The sequence below is a fragment of the Sus scrofa genome, chromosome 6 (genome assembly GCF_054392235.1).
Source record: "Sus scrofa isolate SSC_HxYL_T2T_F1_AM1 chromosome 6, Sscrofa_HxYL_maternal_Yorkshire_Landrace_v2.0, whole genome shotgun sequence".
NCBI lineage: Eukaryota > Metazoa > Chordata > Mammalia > Artiodactyla > Suidae > Sus > Sus scrofa.
Window position 1 is genome coordinate 84,138,771 of NC_139388.1, and position 18,603 is coordinate 84,157,373.

Here is an 18,603-nt window from a genome sequence, read left to right on the forward strand (position 1 = left end):
TCAGGCACCAAGCGCGGTTCTCGACACCTTTCACGTGCTTTATGACGCCCGTTCTGACGGAGGAGGAAACAGGCTCGGGAAGGTTGAACTTGCCCAAGGTCACACCATCAATACGGAGCCAAGAGGCGCCCTTGGGCCACGAGACTCCAGGGCCCTCGATACCTTCCACCTCATCTGTAAACTGACACAGAGACAGCAGCCAGCATGCAACCTCCCCTCCAGCTCCCACGACGTCATCCAACAACTCCTGCCTGGAACACCACGGGGTGACACGCTGACAGGGTCCTTGCTCTGGGGTGGGGGCGGGGGGGGGTGGAGCGGGGGCGGGGGTGCTGCCCCAATCCAGGTCACACCACGACATTACGGTGCCTTCCCAGCCCCCACCTCAAGCTGCCTGAGCGCAGGGCCTGGGTCTGTTGTGTTTGCTGCTGTACACCTGGTGTCTAGAACAGGGCCAGGCACACAGCTGGTGCTCATTATTTGCTCACCCTGACTGAGCACTTACTTTATGCCAGATGTCATTCTAAACACCTCAAAAGCATCGTGACGTTAAAGGCTGGCAGCAACGTCCTAAGGTGGGTATCACTGCCATCTCCATTTTTATAGATGAAGAAAGAGAGGCACAGAGAGGGTAAGAGACTTGCCTGATGTCGCATGCAGTTAAGTGGCAGAGCCAGGATTTAAACCCTGGGAGAGTCCCTGTTAACCACTATGCCATACTACTGCCTTTTTTTTCTTTTTTTTTTGTCTTTTTGCCTTTTCTAGAGCCCCTCCTGCGGCATATGGAGGTGCCCAGGCTAGGGGTCTAATCGGAGCTGTAGCCGCCAGCCTACAGAGCCACAGCAATGCAGGATCCGAGCCGCATCTGCAACCTACACCATAGCTCACGGCAACACCAGATCCTTAACCCACTGAGCAAGGCCAGGGATCAAACCTACAACCTCATGGTTCCTAGTCGGATTTGTTAACCACTGTGCCATGATGAGAACTCCCCATACTACTGCCTTTTGCCTTAACTTTTTGTTGACTGAATGAGTGAGTCCACTGCATATGCTGCCTGAAACTTGGGGCTCTGGGGCTGTCACCCAGCCCAGCCCACAATTCTGTCCCAGGCCCAGCCTCCCTCAGGGCTGGCTGGGACTTACTCCCTGCCCAACCCAGCCCCTGATGCCAGTGGGCCACTCACCTTGCCGAGAAAGTGCTTTCGGTAGATGCGGGCTGTGGGGTTGCACTCCAGCTTCACCTTGGTCGTGGGCGACTGCAGCGGCTCTGTCTCTGGGATGCTGGTGATTTCGTGATTGGTACCTTCAATCCAGTAGCCCCCAAACTGGGGCAGGAGGATGAGGGGGAAGGGCCCTTCTCGCCCCAGGACCTGAAAGAGAACTCAGCTAAGAGCCACCCACACTGTACCCCACTGGGGGTCCCAGGGACAACCCCCAGATTTAGACACAGAGCCTGGGCTAAGGAGTACTCAGGACAGCCCAGAACCTATGAGTCCCAGGGCTCACATCCACCCCTCCATGGTACTGGCCCCAGCCCTTTTCGTTTCACTAAAGGCACAGACCCAGACACACGGAGCCCCAGGTCCCAGTCTCAAAGGATGGGGGTGTGGGGACAGGTAGAACTGGGAGCATGATCTTCACTGAGAGGCTGACATGTTTGGCTGACACCTAAGGGTTCAGGTGGGCTCTGAAGTCTTGGGCCCGTAAACTGAGTCTCCAGTGCCCACAGCAAGGCTTGCGGTCAGGCTCTGGGCAGGGAGAAGGAGCCGGGTGTCCGCTGCCTGACTGAGTGCCTCCCGGGCTAGGGATGGAGATGGGGTCAGCGGGGTCCCACTGGTGGTTACCTCGTGGACGCTCGGGTAGGGAATGTAGTCCTCCTCTGTCTGCAAAACACAAGCAGGGCAGGGGCCCAGCTGGGCTGGGGTCTGCTCCCTTTACTTCCAGCCCCCACCCCAGAAGGCTGTTGTTCAGCCAGCAGCCCTGGGCTGGGGCTTGGGGGGCGCAGAGGGGGTTGCATCCTCATCTCCCCATGGCAGATGACCACACAAGGCAGGGGCTCAGGCAGGCTTAGCTCACTGAGTGCTGGCAGCCCCTTCTGGGTCTCCTTCTGCCTGGAAAAAAGGAGGCTCACTTCCCGCACCCTCAGAAGAAACCTCTGGACCGGTGGTTCTCAGTGCATCAGCATGGCCTAGAGGGCTCATGAAACACAGATTGCTCGGCACACCCCCCCCACCCCTGGGGCCCAGAGTTTCTGATGCTGTGGGTCTGGGTGGAGCCCAAGAATTTACATGCCAACAAGCCCCCAGGTGATGCTGCTGCTGGTGGTGGTCTGAGGACCACACTTAAAGAACCCCTATTCTGGACAAAGCATCAGCCTTGTGCTCATGAACCCCATTTGGCCGTCAACCCTCCAGCCCTGGGCCCATTCTCCTAGGCCCGCTAGGGTCCCAGTCACCAACCATAGGACCGTATGCCTATCTGGAGGGGCCAGGCAGCTCCCACCCAGAAAATCCTGGGTCTGGAGAGTCTCCTCACACCTCCTTCGGTCCCCAGCCCGCTGAGTCTCTTCGTGAAAGGCCAGCAGGCTACCCCTCCCGATCTTCCCCTCTGTCCCCCTCCCCCTCAGCCTTTCTAGGCAGGACCCCCATGGAGGGGGGAGCATAAGCCTTCTGGGACCTGGGTTTGAGTCTTCCTGCAACTGCTGATCATAACTGGTTTCAAGGGAAACATTTTACAGCAGGCTGTTTTGAGGGATAGGGCTTCAATCTGGGGTGGGGGAGCCTCGAGTGGCAGGGTGAGTTTACAGTGGTGGAGGTGGGGTGGGGAGGGCCTGGAATGAGGGGCTCAGGGCTAAGCAAGGGGGGGGTTCTCCACATCTCAGACTCCTCGAGGGCAGGGGCTGGGTATACCCTTGGCCCCAGCACCTGCCTCAAAGTGAGTAAAGGGTGCCAGGTTCTTCTGGGCTGGCTGCTTGGCTAGGCAGCTGAGACAATGCTTCCCAGGCCCAGGCCCCACCCCTAGAGAGGGGGTCTGCCTCCCCCTCCCCCTCCATCCCCAAGCTCTTTGGAGAGTGCTGCTGCTCAGGAAGCTGACAGCCCCCAGAAGGGTGGCGTGGGTGGATTCAGACCTACTTTGAGGGGTGGTGGGAAGGAGCATCGTTGTTCATCCATCCTGCTTCCCTGCAAAGAGAAGGGAGCACATCCCATTACACCCCTCCTGGGCCCACCACCAGGCTGCCTTCCAGGCGGATGGTGATATGCGGGTGCTCCCAGGACAGGGTGCTGGCCGGCTGGGATACCCGGGCCTCTGCAGGGATGGCCCTCTTGGAGGTAACCTGGGCTGAGGGAGGCTGGCAGCAGCAGCAGGGAGGGCTGGGGGCTCTGGTCGCCGCTGGGAGTAGGGGCAGGGGTGGTGTGCATGCTTGTGTGTGTGTGTGCGCGCGTGTGAACTGCGGAGGGAGGCCATTGCATCTACACAGATATGTGTTGTTGAGAGTGAGAGGGAGAGGGAGAGATGGGGAGAGAGAGGGGGAGAAAGAGAGAAGGAGGGGAAGGGGTGGAGACAGAAAGACTAAGAGAAGCAGAGAAACAGGAAGGGGGCAGGAGAGAGGGTCTGCAGGGTGAACTGATGTGGGGCAAACTCCTGAGGTTTGTTCAAGTCCCCCGCCCACCTCCCAACACCTACCCCAGCAGAAAGAGACGAGGGCCTGGAAGACCAGGGCTGGAGTGGAGGATGGGCAGGGGTCAGGCGGGGGTGCGGTGGGTGCCTGGTTCATTGGTACCTCCCCCTATCTGCAGCCCAGCCTCTGGTGGCCCTGGGCCGGGGGAATCTGTCCCTCCTCCCTTCCTAGAGGCGGGGGGCGGTGGGGGGGAAGGAGGCGGTGCGCCTCTTGGGAGATGGGAGATGGTGCATGTAGGTGGGGGTGAACTGAACGGGGATGAGAGCTGGGGAGATGCAAGTGGGCCTGGGCCCTGGGCACCACCAGTCCCCATCCTCCCTTCTGACCCCCAGGCAGCGGGCTCTGGACAATGCCCTGCCACCATCTCCTCCTGGCACGAGGGCTCCTGGCCCATCCTTAGAGAGGCAGGGCTAGAGATGCAGCAAGCCCCCCACCCCGGCCCAGCCCCCTCTGTGGCTCCCAGAGCCCACCTCACCTGCATCTTTTCAATCATCTCAAACAGATCTGTGTTCTGCAAGAGAGACAGGGAGACAGGTCAGCCCAGCGTAGCCCAGCTGAGCCTGCCAAGTCCCTGAGGAGTCTCCACCTGCCCACACCCTCCTGGGCCCCCAACTCTGACCAAGTCCCGTGGACCTGTCAGAGCAGCAAGAGGAAGTGGAAGGGACATCGTAGGACGGGGATCTGTGCCACTGACCAGCAAAGTTTGACCAACTGCCAAGTGAAGTCTGCCCAGAGCCACTTGCCCTCCCCAGGCAGCCCACCCCACCCAGTCCCCCTCCCCAAAGGAGGAGGCCGCTGTCTCAGACAAAGAGGGCCATGACCCTTGGGGCAAGACACATCTCCCCCATGTCACTGCAAGGTTGGCATTGCCAGGATTGGTCCATGGATCCCTCAGAAGAGCCCCAGGTCCAAGCTCTAGAGATGAGCCCACTGGGCTCCTGAGGAGAGTCTGCGGTTGCACCCACCTCTCCTGGAAGGAGGGTCTCACCCTCCCCCACCCCAGGTGCTGTGGGCTGGGGGGCAGGATGGGGGAGGGAATGCTGGGATGCCCCTTTGGCCCAACACCTGTGTGTGAGGCCACACACACCCTCCTCCCCCCTCCCACTCCAGCCAGCCTCTCCTGAGGCTGGCCAGGGCACATGCAGGGTTAATCCGGGCATCTGCCAGCTGTGCTTGGCAGCTTCAGCCTCTCCAGCGCCAACTCCCTACGAGCCTTCCTGGAAGGCGGCATCCTTGCCGGCTGGCTGGGCTGGGGGCTGGGCCTGGGAAGCCCCAGAGTCTCTAGGAGCTCGCCCCTCCCCCAGCACTTCCAAGGCCTCAATTCAGTCGATCCTGCTGTCCAGTGGGGGCACCGCCTGAGCTCACACGCACATGTGCTATGGGGTTGTGCACCAGGAAACACATGCTCCCCCCTCCTTTCTCTCTTTCTCTTGCTCAAACACACACAGGCCTGCACACCAATATTTAAACACCGTCTCACTGTACCAAAGAAAGCAAACACACAGAAACCTACCAGATCTGTGCACACCAGTTCTTACACTCAGAGCAATATGCTAACATACAAGCTCACATGTTAGCGTCCTACGTTACACAACAGCACTCTCACTCACACAAACACAGGTCCATGTCCTGCAAAAGCCAGACACATGAATGCAAACCCACCCCTATGCAGATCTGCGCAATTACACTGGTAATTGCACACAAAGTCACACTAACACCACAAAACCACTCTCACATCGGTGCGCCAATAACATTTGCTCGCAGATACAGGCAGGTATGTTCATGGGAACTGAGCCAGAGCCCCAATCCCACGCACAAGTCCTTTTCCATCAGAGCCACACACCATGGGTAACAGACGTGACAGACTTGATCCTATGACACGAAACGAGTTTTGAGAAAGAGAAAAAGAAAAAGCATGCAGCAATTCTGGGAGTGGTTAATCACCAAGGATGAGGGGCACCAAACCACACACAGACACACAAGCACATGCATGCGCATGCACGCACACGGGCACAGAGCTCTGTTAAAGATCACGAGACACAGACACCCCATGTGCCCACTGTGAGGCCTGCCCACAGAGGCAAAATCTACTCCGTAAAATGCAGGAGATGCTGACCCACGATCCCCTATGGCCACACCCAAACCTCTAAGCTTGGAAGAGACAATCCCACAGGCAGCCCAACACCTTGGACCACAGCAACATCGGCATCTGTGCCTGGGTTAACCACACAACCTCGGTCCAGCACAATCTCAGCATGAGTGACACGAGTGCACTGATGTCCCCTAGAGTACCCCACTCAGGGTGACCTAACATGGCCAGGAACAATGCACTGGGAGTCACAACCACATAAACACTGACACATGGTACCCAGAGCACACACAGCAACAAGTGACACCCACAGATAAAGCCTCACTAGTGCCTCAGACGCTCTGACACATGGAAGGCTGTGAGCAAAGTGTCCCAGGGCACCAAGCAAAGTTATGCTGTGACATTCAGACCCCTCCTAAAGGGGGAAGAGGGTGGATGAAGTGGTCCTGAGGCTAGTACACACACACACACACACACACACACACACACACGAACACACACATGAACACATACATGAACATACACACACGAACATAGAAACACACACACACAGTGCCCATGTAGCCCAGAGCCACAGTGCTACCATAGGCACTCTGTTCCATAGGCAGCCGCACAAAGAGCCCAAGGCTAGGGACCCCAGGGCAGGGGTGTGCCCCGTGGCTGCGGTGGCGGGGTGTCAGCTCAGAAGCTAACACACCCTCCATGACTGAGCCTCGCACACCCGCCCTGGCTGGGGCAGAGCCTGCCGGGTTCCGAGGAAGTTGGGCTGACCCCTCTCCTGCAGAGCCCCTCGGCCAGGCCGCCTTTGCCCTGGTCCTCACCTGCCAACCAGTCCCAGCGGGCAGCGATCCCCTCCGTGGACGGCCGGGGGGAGCCAGGGGCCGCGGCTGCGCCATCCTGGGCCCGGCCCGGCCCCGGCCCCCACCCCGGAGGCGCTTCAGCTGGCCCGGCCGCCTCCGGCCCGCACGAGCCCTGGCCCGGGCCCCGCAGCGCCGAGCTCCGCGTTCCCGGCTCGGGCTCCGGCGGCGCGCTGCCTGCGCTGGGCTCGCCCGGCGGCCGGGCCCTCAGGGGGCGGGGCGCCAGGTACCGGCGGCGCGGGGGACCGGGGCGGGGCTTCGCAGATCCGGGGCGGGGACACAGGAGGCCCCGCCCCTGGTGCGGTCCCGGACACTGCGCCTGCGCGCTCTTGCTAGGGCGCTGGGCGCTTCTCGGCGCGCGGGCTCTTTGGACCTCCACCCCGCTAGTTCTCCAAGGCGTCCTTATCCCGTCTCTTCTGTCTTCCCAATCTCTGGGTACCCAGCCTGAGGGCGTCCTGGACGGGCTTCTTGGGCTGGGCTGTGAAGCCCGGGAGGAAGTTGAGGGGAGACAGAGGGCTTTTCTTGAGCATCTCCTTAATGTTGGACCTTTTGCAAATCTCATCCTCTCCTCACAACTCAGGAGGTATGAGTGTCATCCCCATTTTACAGAAGAGAAAACTGATCCCTGGAGTTCCCATCGTGGCTCAGCGGAAACGAAACTGACTAGTACCCATGAGGATGCAGGTTCATCCCTGGCCTGGCTCAGTGGGTTAAGGATCCTGCGTTGCCATGAGCTATGATGTAGGTCGCAGATGCGGCTCAGATCCCAGGTTGCTGTGGCTGTGGTGTATGCCAGTAGCTACATCTCCGATTCGACCCCTAGCCTGGGAACTTACATATGCCACCGGTGTGGCCCTAAAAATGAAAAAAAGAAAAGGAAAAGATTACTGATCCCAAGAGATAAAATCATGCTCAAGATCTTAAAGCTAGGAAAAGGCAGAACCAGGAATCCAGGGGTAGGCTGGGAGTTCTCTCCTCTCCCTCCTCTTTACCGTCACACACCCCCTAATGCTTGACAGTGGCTGGCCTGTACCCTCCCCTCCCCAGGCCCCAGGCCCATACCCCATGCAGATCCTGGGAGAGGGAGGGAACAGTGTCTGCCAAGGCGCCCATGCAAGGAGAAGACTTCAAAATATGTGGGTTTATGAGGTTGTGGGTTCAATCCCTGGCCTCGCTCAGTGGGTTAAGGATCCTGTGTTGCCGTGAGCTGAGCTGTGGTGTAGGTGGCAGACCCGGCTCAGATCCTGCGTTGCTGTGGCCGTGGCATAGGCCAGCAGCTGTAGCTCTGATTAGACCCCTAGCCTGGGAACCTCCATATGGTGTGGGAGCAGTCCTAGAAAGCAAAAAAAAAAAAAATGGGGGTTTTAGTTCTGGCCTTGCTACAGCTTGCTGAGTTGATCTGAGTGAGTCCCTGCCACCCCCTCTGTAATATATAAGGCCTCCACAGCCCCTTCCAGCTGACGCTGCATTATGTCTGCCACTGTACACTTGGGGGCAGGGCCTCGGCACCCCCTCCCCAGACAGATGCTGGGAAGCAGCAGTTGCTTCCTGAGCTGTGGCCAAGTCAACATCAGCTGCTTTGGACCCTGTGGGGCAGGGCTGCCCACCAACTCAGAACCCAACCCCTCTCCAGCTTCCTGAAGGAGCTGCTGGCACCTAACCACCGCTGCCCATCTCCAGGGCCAAGGGCTCCTGGAAGGAAGGCTCTGCACCTTCCTTTCCCCCAGACCTGGCCCTGGATCAGATTGGAGCCCAGGAAGCCAGTGGGAACTCAGGAGATGTGTGTTCCAGACACGGTGTAGCTTTGTTTTTAATAATTAACAGCAGCAAATATTGATTCATGCAGGCACTTCCAGGCCTGAGCGCTTCCGGGCACCCATCAAAATGCAGCCAGAGAAACATTCATTCCCACACTGGGAGGAGGCAAGACCTCCTCGCATCACCGGAGATGTCTGCGTGCCAGCACTGGAGGGTGTGCACATGTGTGCATGCAGTCGTGTGTGTGGAGGGGGTGACTCTGAAACCAGATGTGGCTGTGCGTGCATAGACATTGTGGGTATGTGTATCTGTCTACACATGCATGTGTCCATGTGCACGTCTCTGAATGGAGACACGTGTGCAGACACGTGAAGGTACCCATGCATGTATGTGTGGTTAAGCCGTGTATGTAGATGTGTGCAGATTTCTAAATCCCAGAAGGGAAGGGTAGGAGGGTCTCGGATAGCTCAGTGTCTATACAAATGTGGCTTCCCAAAGAGGGGGGATGTCCTTTCTGGGTGTCTTGTCCTGGGGACATAATGATGCTGATAATAATTCAGCTTCCTAATTTCAACTTTCCAAAGTTACTTTCAGAGTCACCCAATTGCAAGCTGATAAGGTGGGTAGAGAAGGAATTGTCACCTCCGTATTAGAGATGAGAAACTGAGGCCCGGAGAGGGGCTGGGATCTGCCCATTGCACAGAGAGGTCCCTTGCCCCCTCGGACTGGCTTCACCATCAACATTAGGCATGTGCACAAATCTCGAGGAGGAGGATAGAGAAGGGCTCACAGACCTGGCACCCCTCAGCCCAGCACTGGTTTGCTGGGGAGCCGGACAGATCCCTCAGTCTCTCTGGGTCCTGGTTTCCTTACCTGTCAAAGGAGAATGATGCAGACTGTGTCTTGATTCTGAGGTGGGAGGTGGGGAGGCTGTGGGGTGGGGCAGTTTGGAGCTGTAGCCGTCTGGGCCATACTGGCACAAGCAGAGGCTTTTAGCCAAACTGGGCAGAGGCCAGGAGGCCTGAGGGAAGGCAGCTCAGAGCTAAGCTGAGAAAGCCAGTACCAGGCTGTGTGAGCCGGCAGGACTCAGAATGATGGGCTATTCTAACCCTCATTTTTCTGACGGGAACCCTGAGGCCCAGGGAAGGTATGTGAACCTAGGCCTCCTCCCAGGTGCTTAGGGGGAGAGGGACCGGGAGCCTCAGTCCTAAACCCAGCTGCCATGGAGTCACCTCCGTCCTGCCAAGTCCCGGGATCCATGTGACCCAGACTTGGCTATTGCCCAGGCACCGACAGCAGGAGAGGATCTCAAGAACCCCCATATGGGGACCTGCGTTTGGGACTCCCTCGGAAGTAGTGATTCTGCTAAAGGATCCCATTCCTTGGCCACGGGCCCTCCCAGCCTCGCAGAGGGACATGGCCCCTGCTCCAGGTCAGAGCAATGGGAGAGGAGCTTGGCAGATCCTACCTCTGCGACCTTGGGAAAACCACTTCACCTCTCTGAGCATCTGGATCCTCATCTGGAGAAGGCCTACTACCCAAAGTGTGTTGGTTTTTTGTTTGATTCTTTGGGATTGTTTGCTTGTTTGTTTAGGGCCACAACTGCAGCATATGGAAGTACCTGGGCTAGGGGTGGAACTGGAGCTGCAGCTGCTGGCCTATGCCACAGCCGCACCAACCCTGGATCTGTAACCTACGCTGCCACACCTTGCAGCAACTTCAGGTCCTGAACCACTGAACCAGGCCAGGGATCAAACCCACGTCTGATGAAGGGACAAGAGACATGATATCTATGGACGTGTTTTAGAAACAGTAAAAGTGAGAGTTTATCACCCTCTGCTTTAGAGAAGACACCAGACCGGGCACTCTGGTCAGAGTTCTGGTCCTAGCCCCATCACCTTCTACCTGGGTGTCTTTGAGCAAGTAACGTAACCTCTCTGAGCCTCGATTTTCTCATCTGCAAAATGGGACTAGTAAAAGCACAAATATAAGTATATTGTGCTTACAGTTTGAGGACGAAAGGAGATACGGTGTGGAAAGCATTCAGTACCGACCTGGCACATAGTAAATCTCAGCAAATGCTAGTGGTTACTACTGGTGTTTGACACCGTATACGTTGATTAGTTATTTATGTCCTAACCAGACTATATGGCTCCTTGAGGGCAGGGTCTGTGTCAGATTGATTACTGGCACCTCAGTGCCCAGCACAAAGTTGACACAGTCGGGTTATGGACAAACATTTGATTTTGATGATAACAACAAGAATAGCCTCATTTATAGGGGCTCTTTCTCTGCGCCAGGTATTGTTTTATCAGCATGTATTCACTTAATTCTCACAACAGCCCTGTGAACTGAGCTTCACAGATGAGGAAACTGATGGTGGTGTTGATATTGAAGATAAGCATGAAGAGCTGTTTGGCCAGTTTATTCCCAGCTGCTTTGCCCCCGCCTCCAACAGTGCTACGGACCCTGGTTCACCCTCTGAGACTGTCCCAGGCCCATCCGGGGTGAAGGGTGGTACCCCTTTTGGTGGTACCAAACCCTAAGCTGCATCTACCTGAGGGTTTTCCCTCTGCACAGTAGTCATTCTCACGTTATCTCTTGGCTCTGGGGTGTCTCCAGACCTGGGGCTGTGGGGAGGCAGGCGGGCACTTACCTTAGGGTGGGGTGAAGCAGTATGGGAGGGAACAAAGTCCACTCGTGGCAGGTCTAGTGCCTGAGGGAAGCGCTGGTTCTGCCCATCACTCCTCCTGGAAGAGAAAAAGAGTCTGAGGTCAGGGAGGGCCCCAAGTTGGAAGATTTGTGAACTCTGGGAGGCAGATTCACTCTCAGAGTTGGGGAATGTTAGAGGGGGACAGATTTCATGGAGGAGGGGATCCTGGGTTCCCCAGGAGGTGGGAAAGGGGGCTTCATCAGCAGGGCTGCCAAACAGGCTGTCCTTCCCCAGAGATCAGAGAAGTGGACAGGGTCCCTCTCCAAGCTCTCCATCAGGCCTCCCTAATGCATACTCCTGACAAGAGGATGCCCACAGCCTATTCTGAAGATGGGCAGACTACGGCAGGGGGCAGTGAGGGCTGCTATAAAGGGCTGAGCCCTGGGAGTTCCCGTCATGGCTCAGCGGTAATAAACCCAACTAGTATCCATGAGGACGTGGGTTCGATCCTTGGCCTCGCTCAGTGGGTTAAAGATCTGGCATTGCTGTGAGCTGTGGTGTAGCCTGACAGCTATAGCTCCGATTCAATCTCTAGACTGGGAATGTCTATATGCCACAGGGGGGGCCCTAAAAAAAGACCAAAAAAATACACAAGTAAAGAGCTGAGCCCCGACATGTGGATTAAGCAAGGTACCCCAGCCTCCATACACCCCTCTTGGAGCCTTTAGGGAGACAACAGCCCTAAGGCTAAGAGGCCACCTGGGCTGCTGCTATTATTAATGACAATAACAATAACTGACACTCATTGGGCCAACTATGGGCCAGGCCCTGTGCCAAGCCCCTCTTTCTAGGCCTGAGGTCACAGACTCATCACTGCGCTGGTATTCCCACTTTACAGACGAGGACTCAGAGGCATGCAAAGGTCACACAGCTGGTCAATGGCAGAGCCCGCATCTGAGTGAGGCCTGAGTGACTCCCAGCCCAGACTCTTGGCCACACCCATGCCCCTCCCTGAGGAAAGGAAGCAGGTCTGGTGAGTGTGAAGTCAGCTCCTGTTACCCTAGAAAGCCTGCCGAGGAGGCCACTTCTGGGGTCAGGAAGAGGAAGTGCCTGGTGGTTCCTGGGACCCAGGTTGCCCAGGGCCGGGCAAGCAGGCCTGGCTCCCACCCACTGCCTAGGGCCACCCTGACGTGTCTGCACCCAAAGCTGGGCCTGAGAGGGTGAGTCATTTGGCCCAGGCCTGCTTGAGTCTGGCGGAGCTGGGACGGCCACACCCCAAGAGGGGAAGGGCCTGTGGGAACCTGGCACAGGAAAGAGAGACCCCGAGGAAGTGCTGAGCCCTGTCGCTGGCTCCCCTGGGCCCAGCTCCTCAGGGAGAAACAAGGCAGAGGAAGTGTCCGTAGTGCAGCTGCAGGCACTGGATGCCTCCACCTCCCGGGGTGGGGAGTTGGGGGCTAGCATCTTAAAAGAGGGCCCTGCCTGGGCAGTGCTTGACCCAGAGGATAGATACGGTGGCAGTGGCACTTGTAGGCCTGTGTCAGGGAGATATTCCCAGGCACGTACCCACTGTGTGACCTTACAACAGTGACACACCCCTCTCAGCCTGGGTTTCCCAAAAAAATTTGTCCTAGAGCCTGGGCACCCGGAAAGAACTCACTCAATGAATTCTTTGGTACTCATCCATTCACGGTAAACTCTGGTTCCCTACCTGAGGGTGTCATTAAGTATTTGTTAGATGGATGGGTGAATGCATGAACGAATGGCTACAGGAAGGCCTTGGAGCTCTGTGAGCAAGGGAACGGCCCACGCACAGGTTCCTGTAGGTTACACGGTGCGATGGGGGAGAGACTTGGGAAGGCGGAGTGGACAGAGGCCTGTAGAAATGGTCCAGGCCAATTCCACTGAGGTTGCCATGGGGACTCGTGAGACCCAGCATGTGCCTGGATCTGTGTCAGGCACATTACACCCTCACTACAGTGCCGGGAGGTTGGCACTATTTATCCCCATTTTAAAATTATTTATTTATTTATTTTATTTATTTATTTTCGGTCTTTTCGTCTTTTCTAGGGCTGTGCTTGCGGCCTATGGAGATTCCCAGGCCAGGGGTCCAAGCAGAACTGTAGCCGCCAGCCTACACCAGGGCCACAGCAACGCAGGATCCAAGCTGCATCTGTGACCCACACCATAGCTCATGGCAATGCCAGATCCTCAACCCACTGAGGAAGGCCAGGGATCGAACCCGCAACCCCATGGTTCCTAGGCGGATTTGTTAACCACTGAGCCATGATGGGAACTCCGTATCCCCATTTTTAGAGATGAAGAAACTAAAGCTCAGAGCAGTGAAGCCACTTCCCCTACCAAGTGGGTGACAGGGCCAGAATTTAAAGCCCACGCCCTTGACTACGCAAGGCCAGGGCCAGTGGGAGGAAGGTCAGAGGCTATCCAGGGGCCAGGAAGTTTAGGAATTGAAACCTGCATGAAGCTGGGTCCCTTTGATGGTGGGGACCACTGTCTTGGTGGCCCTGGCTACTGAATGGTGTTTTTGCCCGTGATTGAGCTGTTTGGGTGCTGTCCTTCTGTCCATCCCTCTCATGCCCCAAGGCTCAGCCCATGGCCACTGCAGATCAGCCTGGCAGCAGCTCCCTAGCACGCTCTTCTCAGAACCCACTTCAGTTTCCCCGGGTCCAGGTGCCCATGTCACTTGGGACTGCTCACAATGGCCCAGGGCTTGGTAGGTCGCTCAAGACAAGGGGGCTCTGGCTTCTGTCAGAACCCTGCCCCGAGGCCCTCAGCTTTCTGGTTCCTGGCTGGGCCAGGCAACTCCTCCACCTGAAAGGTCATTGCTGAGGCCTGAAGGGGCAGGGAAAGGGAGCAGCTCCAGGATGAGGATGGAGCTGCAAAGTGGAGGCTCTGCCCGGCCTGCCCCCATCCACCCCAGCCCTGCAGGGACAGAAGGACACTAATCACAAAAGCCTCAGCCTTCCTGTCCCTTCCAGGATTTTTCAAAATCTTCAGAGCTCCCCAATGAGGCAGGTTCTCAAAAACAACCTGCTTTACACATGAGGAAGCGGAGGCTCAGAAAGGTACATTTCCTTGCCCAAGGTTACACAGTTAATGAGACACGGCAGGCACATGAACCCAGGTTTGTCACTAAGGAGCCAAAGATCTGAACTTCACAGCCTGGGCAACCAATGTGGATGCAGCACGTCACATCAGTGAGGTAATAATGATAGTAACAGCAGCAGTGGCAGCCAATGCTGATGCAGGACATACTGCGTGCAGACCCAGCTCGGACTGCTTCTCTTGTATGACCTCACTTACTCCTCATCTTTCAAAGACACATGCACCTGCATGTTCATCACAACACTATTCACAATAGTCAAGACATGGAAACAACCTCAATGACCATAGACAGATGATTGGATTAAGAAGATGTGGTATATACATACACAATGGAATACTACTCAGCCATGAAAAAGAATAAAATAGGAGTTCCCGTCGTGGCACAGTGGAAATGAATCCAACTAGGAACCATGAGGTTGCGGGTTCAATCCCTGACCTTGCTCAGTGGGTTAAGGATCCAGCTGTGAGCTGTGGTGTATGTAGGTCCCAGACTCGGTTCAGATCTGGCATTGCTGTGGCTCTGGCGTAGGCTGGCAGCCATAGCTCTAATTAGACCCCTAGCCTGGGGACCTCCACTTGCCACAGGTGCAGCCCTGAAAACAAAAACGAAACAAAATAATGGCATTTGCAGCAACATGGATGGAACTAGAGACTCTCATACTAAGTGAACTGTCAGAAAGAGAAAGATAAATGCCATGTGATATCACTTATATCTGGAATCTAATATACAGCACAAATGAACCTTTCCACAGAGAAGAAAATCATGGCTATGGAGAGCAGACTCGTGGTTGCCAAGGGGGAGGGGGAGAGAGTGGGATGGCTGGGAATTTGGGGTTAATAGATGCAAACTATTGCCTTTGGAATGGATAAGCAATGAGATCCTGCTGTATAGCGCTGGGAACTATATCTAGTTATGTGTGATGAAACATGACAATGTGAGAAAGAGGAATATATATATGTATGTGTGACTGGTTCACCTTGCTGTACAATAGAAAATTGACAGAACACTGTAAACCAGCTATAATGGAAAAAATAAAAATCATTATTTAAAAAGGTCCTTATCTTTCAGAGGAGGTAACTAAGACAGAGCTTAAGCCATGTGTCTAAGGTCACACTGCCTACAAGTGAAATACAGAGGATTTGAACCCCTGACCATTAGATCTAGATGCTGCCCTAAGGCTACTCTCTACCATCTCTTAGTATATAGTAGTTGCTCAATAAATACTTTTGAAGAAGTGAATAAACTCAGCCTCCTGCCTCCCTCCCTACCCTTCTAGCCTCCTCTGATGCCTCCTCCTCCTTGCGGCCTTCCTGACCATGCCCCTGCCCTTTCCCCACCTTCCTAGTCCACCCTTCATTCCCCTCTGCCTCTGGTCTCTGCAGACCTCCCCCTACTGGTCATTTTCCTCCTTGTCTTGAATCTCTTGTCCCTCCTCTTTCTCTCCTATCCCACCCCTTTCTCCTCCTGGTCTCCATCATTTGGTTCACATGGGCCCCCCAAGTCTCTACCCCTTCCCCACTTCTCTGAAAACCTTCCTGACCCTGTGGCCTGGCTCAGCTTAAAATGCTTTGCCTTCAGAGTTCCCGTCCTGGCGCAGCGGAAACGAATCCAACTAGGAACCATGAGGTTGCGGCTTCGATCCCTGGCCTCGCTCAGTGGGTTAAGGATCCGGCATTGTTGTGAGCTGTGGTGTCGGCTGGCAGACGCAGCTCAGACCCTGAATTGCTGTGGCTGTGACGTAGGCCAGCAGCTGTAGCTCCAATTAGACCCCTAGCTTGGAACCCTCCATATGTCGCAGGTGCGGCCCTAAAAAAAAATCCTTTGCCTTCTTCCTGCACATGTAGCAGCTGGGAGGTGTCTGGAGCTCACTGGGACATGGGGAACTCTCCCCATTTTTCCTTTCCCCTGGCCAGGACTGAGGTCATATCTGCATAGCACTCTATAGTTTGCATAGGCATTGCCTCATTCGTTCACTACAGCAGCTTTGTGGGGTTGGGCTATTATCAACTTTTTTTTCCAGATAAGAAAACTGAGGCTCAGAGAGGTTAAGTGACAAGCCCAAGGTCACATCAGGGATAAGGCACTGCCAGGTTTCACTTCTGCCCAGGGTTCTTCTACTACACACATTACAGCTGTTCTCACCCGAGGCCCTCAGTTTTGTCACCCAGCCCCCTATGGCCTCCCCATCGCAGCCCCTGGCTCCTGCTGCCACCCTAGGTACAGCTCTAATCCTACCCTGTCTGGCCTGGACACCTGCCTATAGGTACAGGACACCTGGACACAGGAATAGGCGGCAGCCAGAAAGGAGGTGACCTGCTCAAGGTCACACAGAAAGCCAGAGCCAACCTGGAGTCCAGACCAGGCACATTCCAGGGTCACCTTGAGGCCCTGCAGGTGCACAGCCACCAACGAGCTGACCCTAGCTCCCCTTCCTTTCAGAGCACCCATCTCTCCCAGGGAACCGGTGCGGCGGGGTGTGGGGGGAGGGGCCCAGTGGCTCAGCTCCTGAGTGGGATGGGCCAGGGCGGAAGCCACTGCTGACAGCTCCCGGGTTTCTTGGCAACTGTCACCGTACCTCCTCTCCTCCCTTATCTCCACATCGAGGTAACAATAATAATTGCACTGTCGTGAGTACAGCTCTTTGTACTTCTCAAAAGCCCTCTTTATCTGTTCCCTCCTGGGAGTCTCACCGGAACTGGAGCAGGAGATAAGGCAGTCACTAGGATTCCCCATTCCCAGAAGGGTAAACTGAGGCTCAGGGAGGTTAAACGACCACCTTGAAATCAACCACCAAGGCGGAAGCAGATGGGGGACTAGAACCCAGGCCACCACTGGTCCAGGAAGCCGCCAAGCGGCTGGGAGAACTTCTCAGCCGGGATCCCCACTCTGCAAAACTTCAGGTCAGACCCAGGCGTGATTGGAGAGATAGGGAAGACGGAAGACAGGTGACCAGATGCCTACCTGGGGGGCTTCCCACCTGTTAACTAGCTGGAGAGTTGGTGGGAGGGGCCTCTTTTTCTCTCACCTGCAAAATGAGACGATAATGTACCTACCTCCTAAGGCTGCTGTGAACCAGGAAGCAGAGTCAGTGCTGCAGCAGTGTTTGCTATTGTTATTATTATTATTATTATTATTATTATTATTATCATTATTAGCCACTCTGCTGGATAACCCCACTCTTTCAGGCACCAGAGCGGTGGCTGGGCGATCCTAAGAGTGGGTCTTGGCCCTTTGGCCATCCAGAGACAGCTGCCCTGGATGGAGGCCCCCAGGGGGATCTGGCCCCTGCTGACTCCCCCAGCCTCATCCCCCACACACACACCCACTTCCTGTCCTAAGCTGGCTGGGCTGCAGGCTGCTTTCCAAACAAGCCACGCTGTTTCATGCTGCGGAGCCTCTGCACAGGCTTTCCTCTCTGCCAGGAGTGCCCTTTCCTTCTTTTCTGCCCAGTAAACCACTCAAGATTTAGAATTCAGCTGAAACAGGTGAAACTCTGGTGGCCCAGAGCAGGTGACATATGACCACCTAGGCAGGGGCCTGTGACGGAGAGCAGGGGGGCTGGGCAGGTGCCGAACAGCACGCCCACAAGTTGGGAAACCAGACATAGGAGGTTGGGAGGGCAGAAGAGGAGCTCGGCCAGCTGATGAACACAGGGCTGAGAAGGATCTGGCAGGGGCTAACCCAGGACAGGGGCCTAAGGGGTCCAGGCCAGCCCAGCTCTGGTCGCCAGAGGTCAGGGTCACTTGAGTCTCCCTGGTCTCCATGAAGCCAGCTGGTTTTACCAACCTGGGGGATGGGGAGTGGGCGCAGACCTCAGAGTGAGAAGCAGGCGGAGGGCTGCTCCGGTGGACCCTCACGCCCCTGAGAGTGGTCCTCTGGATGGGGCTTGGGAGAATGCCTGTGTCTCCCAGCTGTGGTGTCAGGTCTGAGTGGCCTCTAATCTCCTGAAACCAGAGACTAGAGGACACCCTGGAACTGCCCCCTCCCCCAGGGGCCACAGAGGCCCATTGTCTCCGGAGCTCAACTATCCAGAGCTGCTTGCCCTTGGCCTTGCCAAGGTGCCAGGGAAGGTGGCCAGGGGCAGCCGGTAAGTGAATTTCTGAAGCTAGGCCTGGGGAGCCTGGCCCACTCCTCCGGAGGCCCATGGGGAGGGCTGGCGGGAGCAGGGGTGGGGGGGACACAGGCGTGGCTGCTCCTGACTCTACTTTCTGCAGGCACCTTTGACCTTGGCCAGTACGCAGGGGGGCATGTTGGCGGCTGGGATGGGGGGGTAGGGAGAGAAGGTGGGGGGAGGGACTCAGGGTAGGGGGGAGAGCCAAGCGCTGCCATGTCCCGTAACCCTTACGACAACCTGGATTGAGGGCTGCTGTTATCTTCACACCATTTCAGAGATAAGGAAGCAGAGGCTCAGCAATGGGCCAGCGTCTTGCAGCTGCCCAGT

General features: G+C 56.1%; 1 protein-coding gene across 40 annotated transcripts in view; it reads right to left on the reverse strand.

The window, feature by feature from the left end:
* Positions 1–18,603, reverse strand: part of RAP1GAP (RAP1 GTPase activating protein) — a 70,887-nt gene that overhangs the window by 19,750 nt on the left and 32,534 nt on the right. For 20 of the 40 annotated variants that reach the window (XR_014807227.1, XR_002345434.2, XR_002345431.2 and 17 more), the window contains 5 exons: positions 11,042–11,135; positions 4,157–4,192; positions 3,134–3,181; positions 1,847–1,885; positions 1,187–1,372 (listed from right to left, as the gene is read on the reverse strand). Coding sequence is in view for 19 of the 40 variants with exons in the window: in XM_021097693.2 (XP_020953352.1) it covers positions 1,187–1,372; positions 1,847–1,885; positions 3,134–3,181; positions 4,157–4,192; positions 11,042–11,135 (403 nt within the window). In the remaining 21 variants the exon portion in view is untranslated. Of the gene's footprint in view, positions 1–1,186; positions 1,373–1,846; positions 1,886–3,133; positions 3,182–4,156; positions 4,193–6,591; positions 6,829–9,179; positions 9,259–11,041; positions 11,136–18,603 lie in introns of those variants that run through there. The other 20 variants (XR_014807231.1, XR_014807224.1, XR_014807218.1 and 17 more) reach the window with 2 other exon arrangements.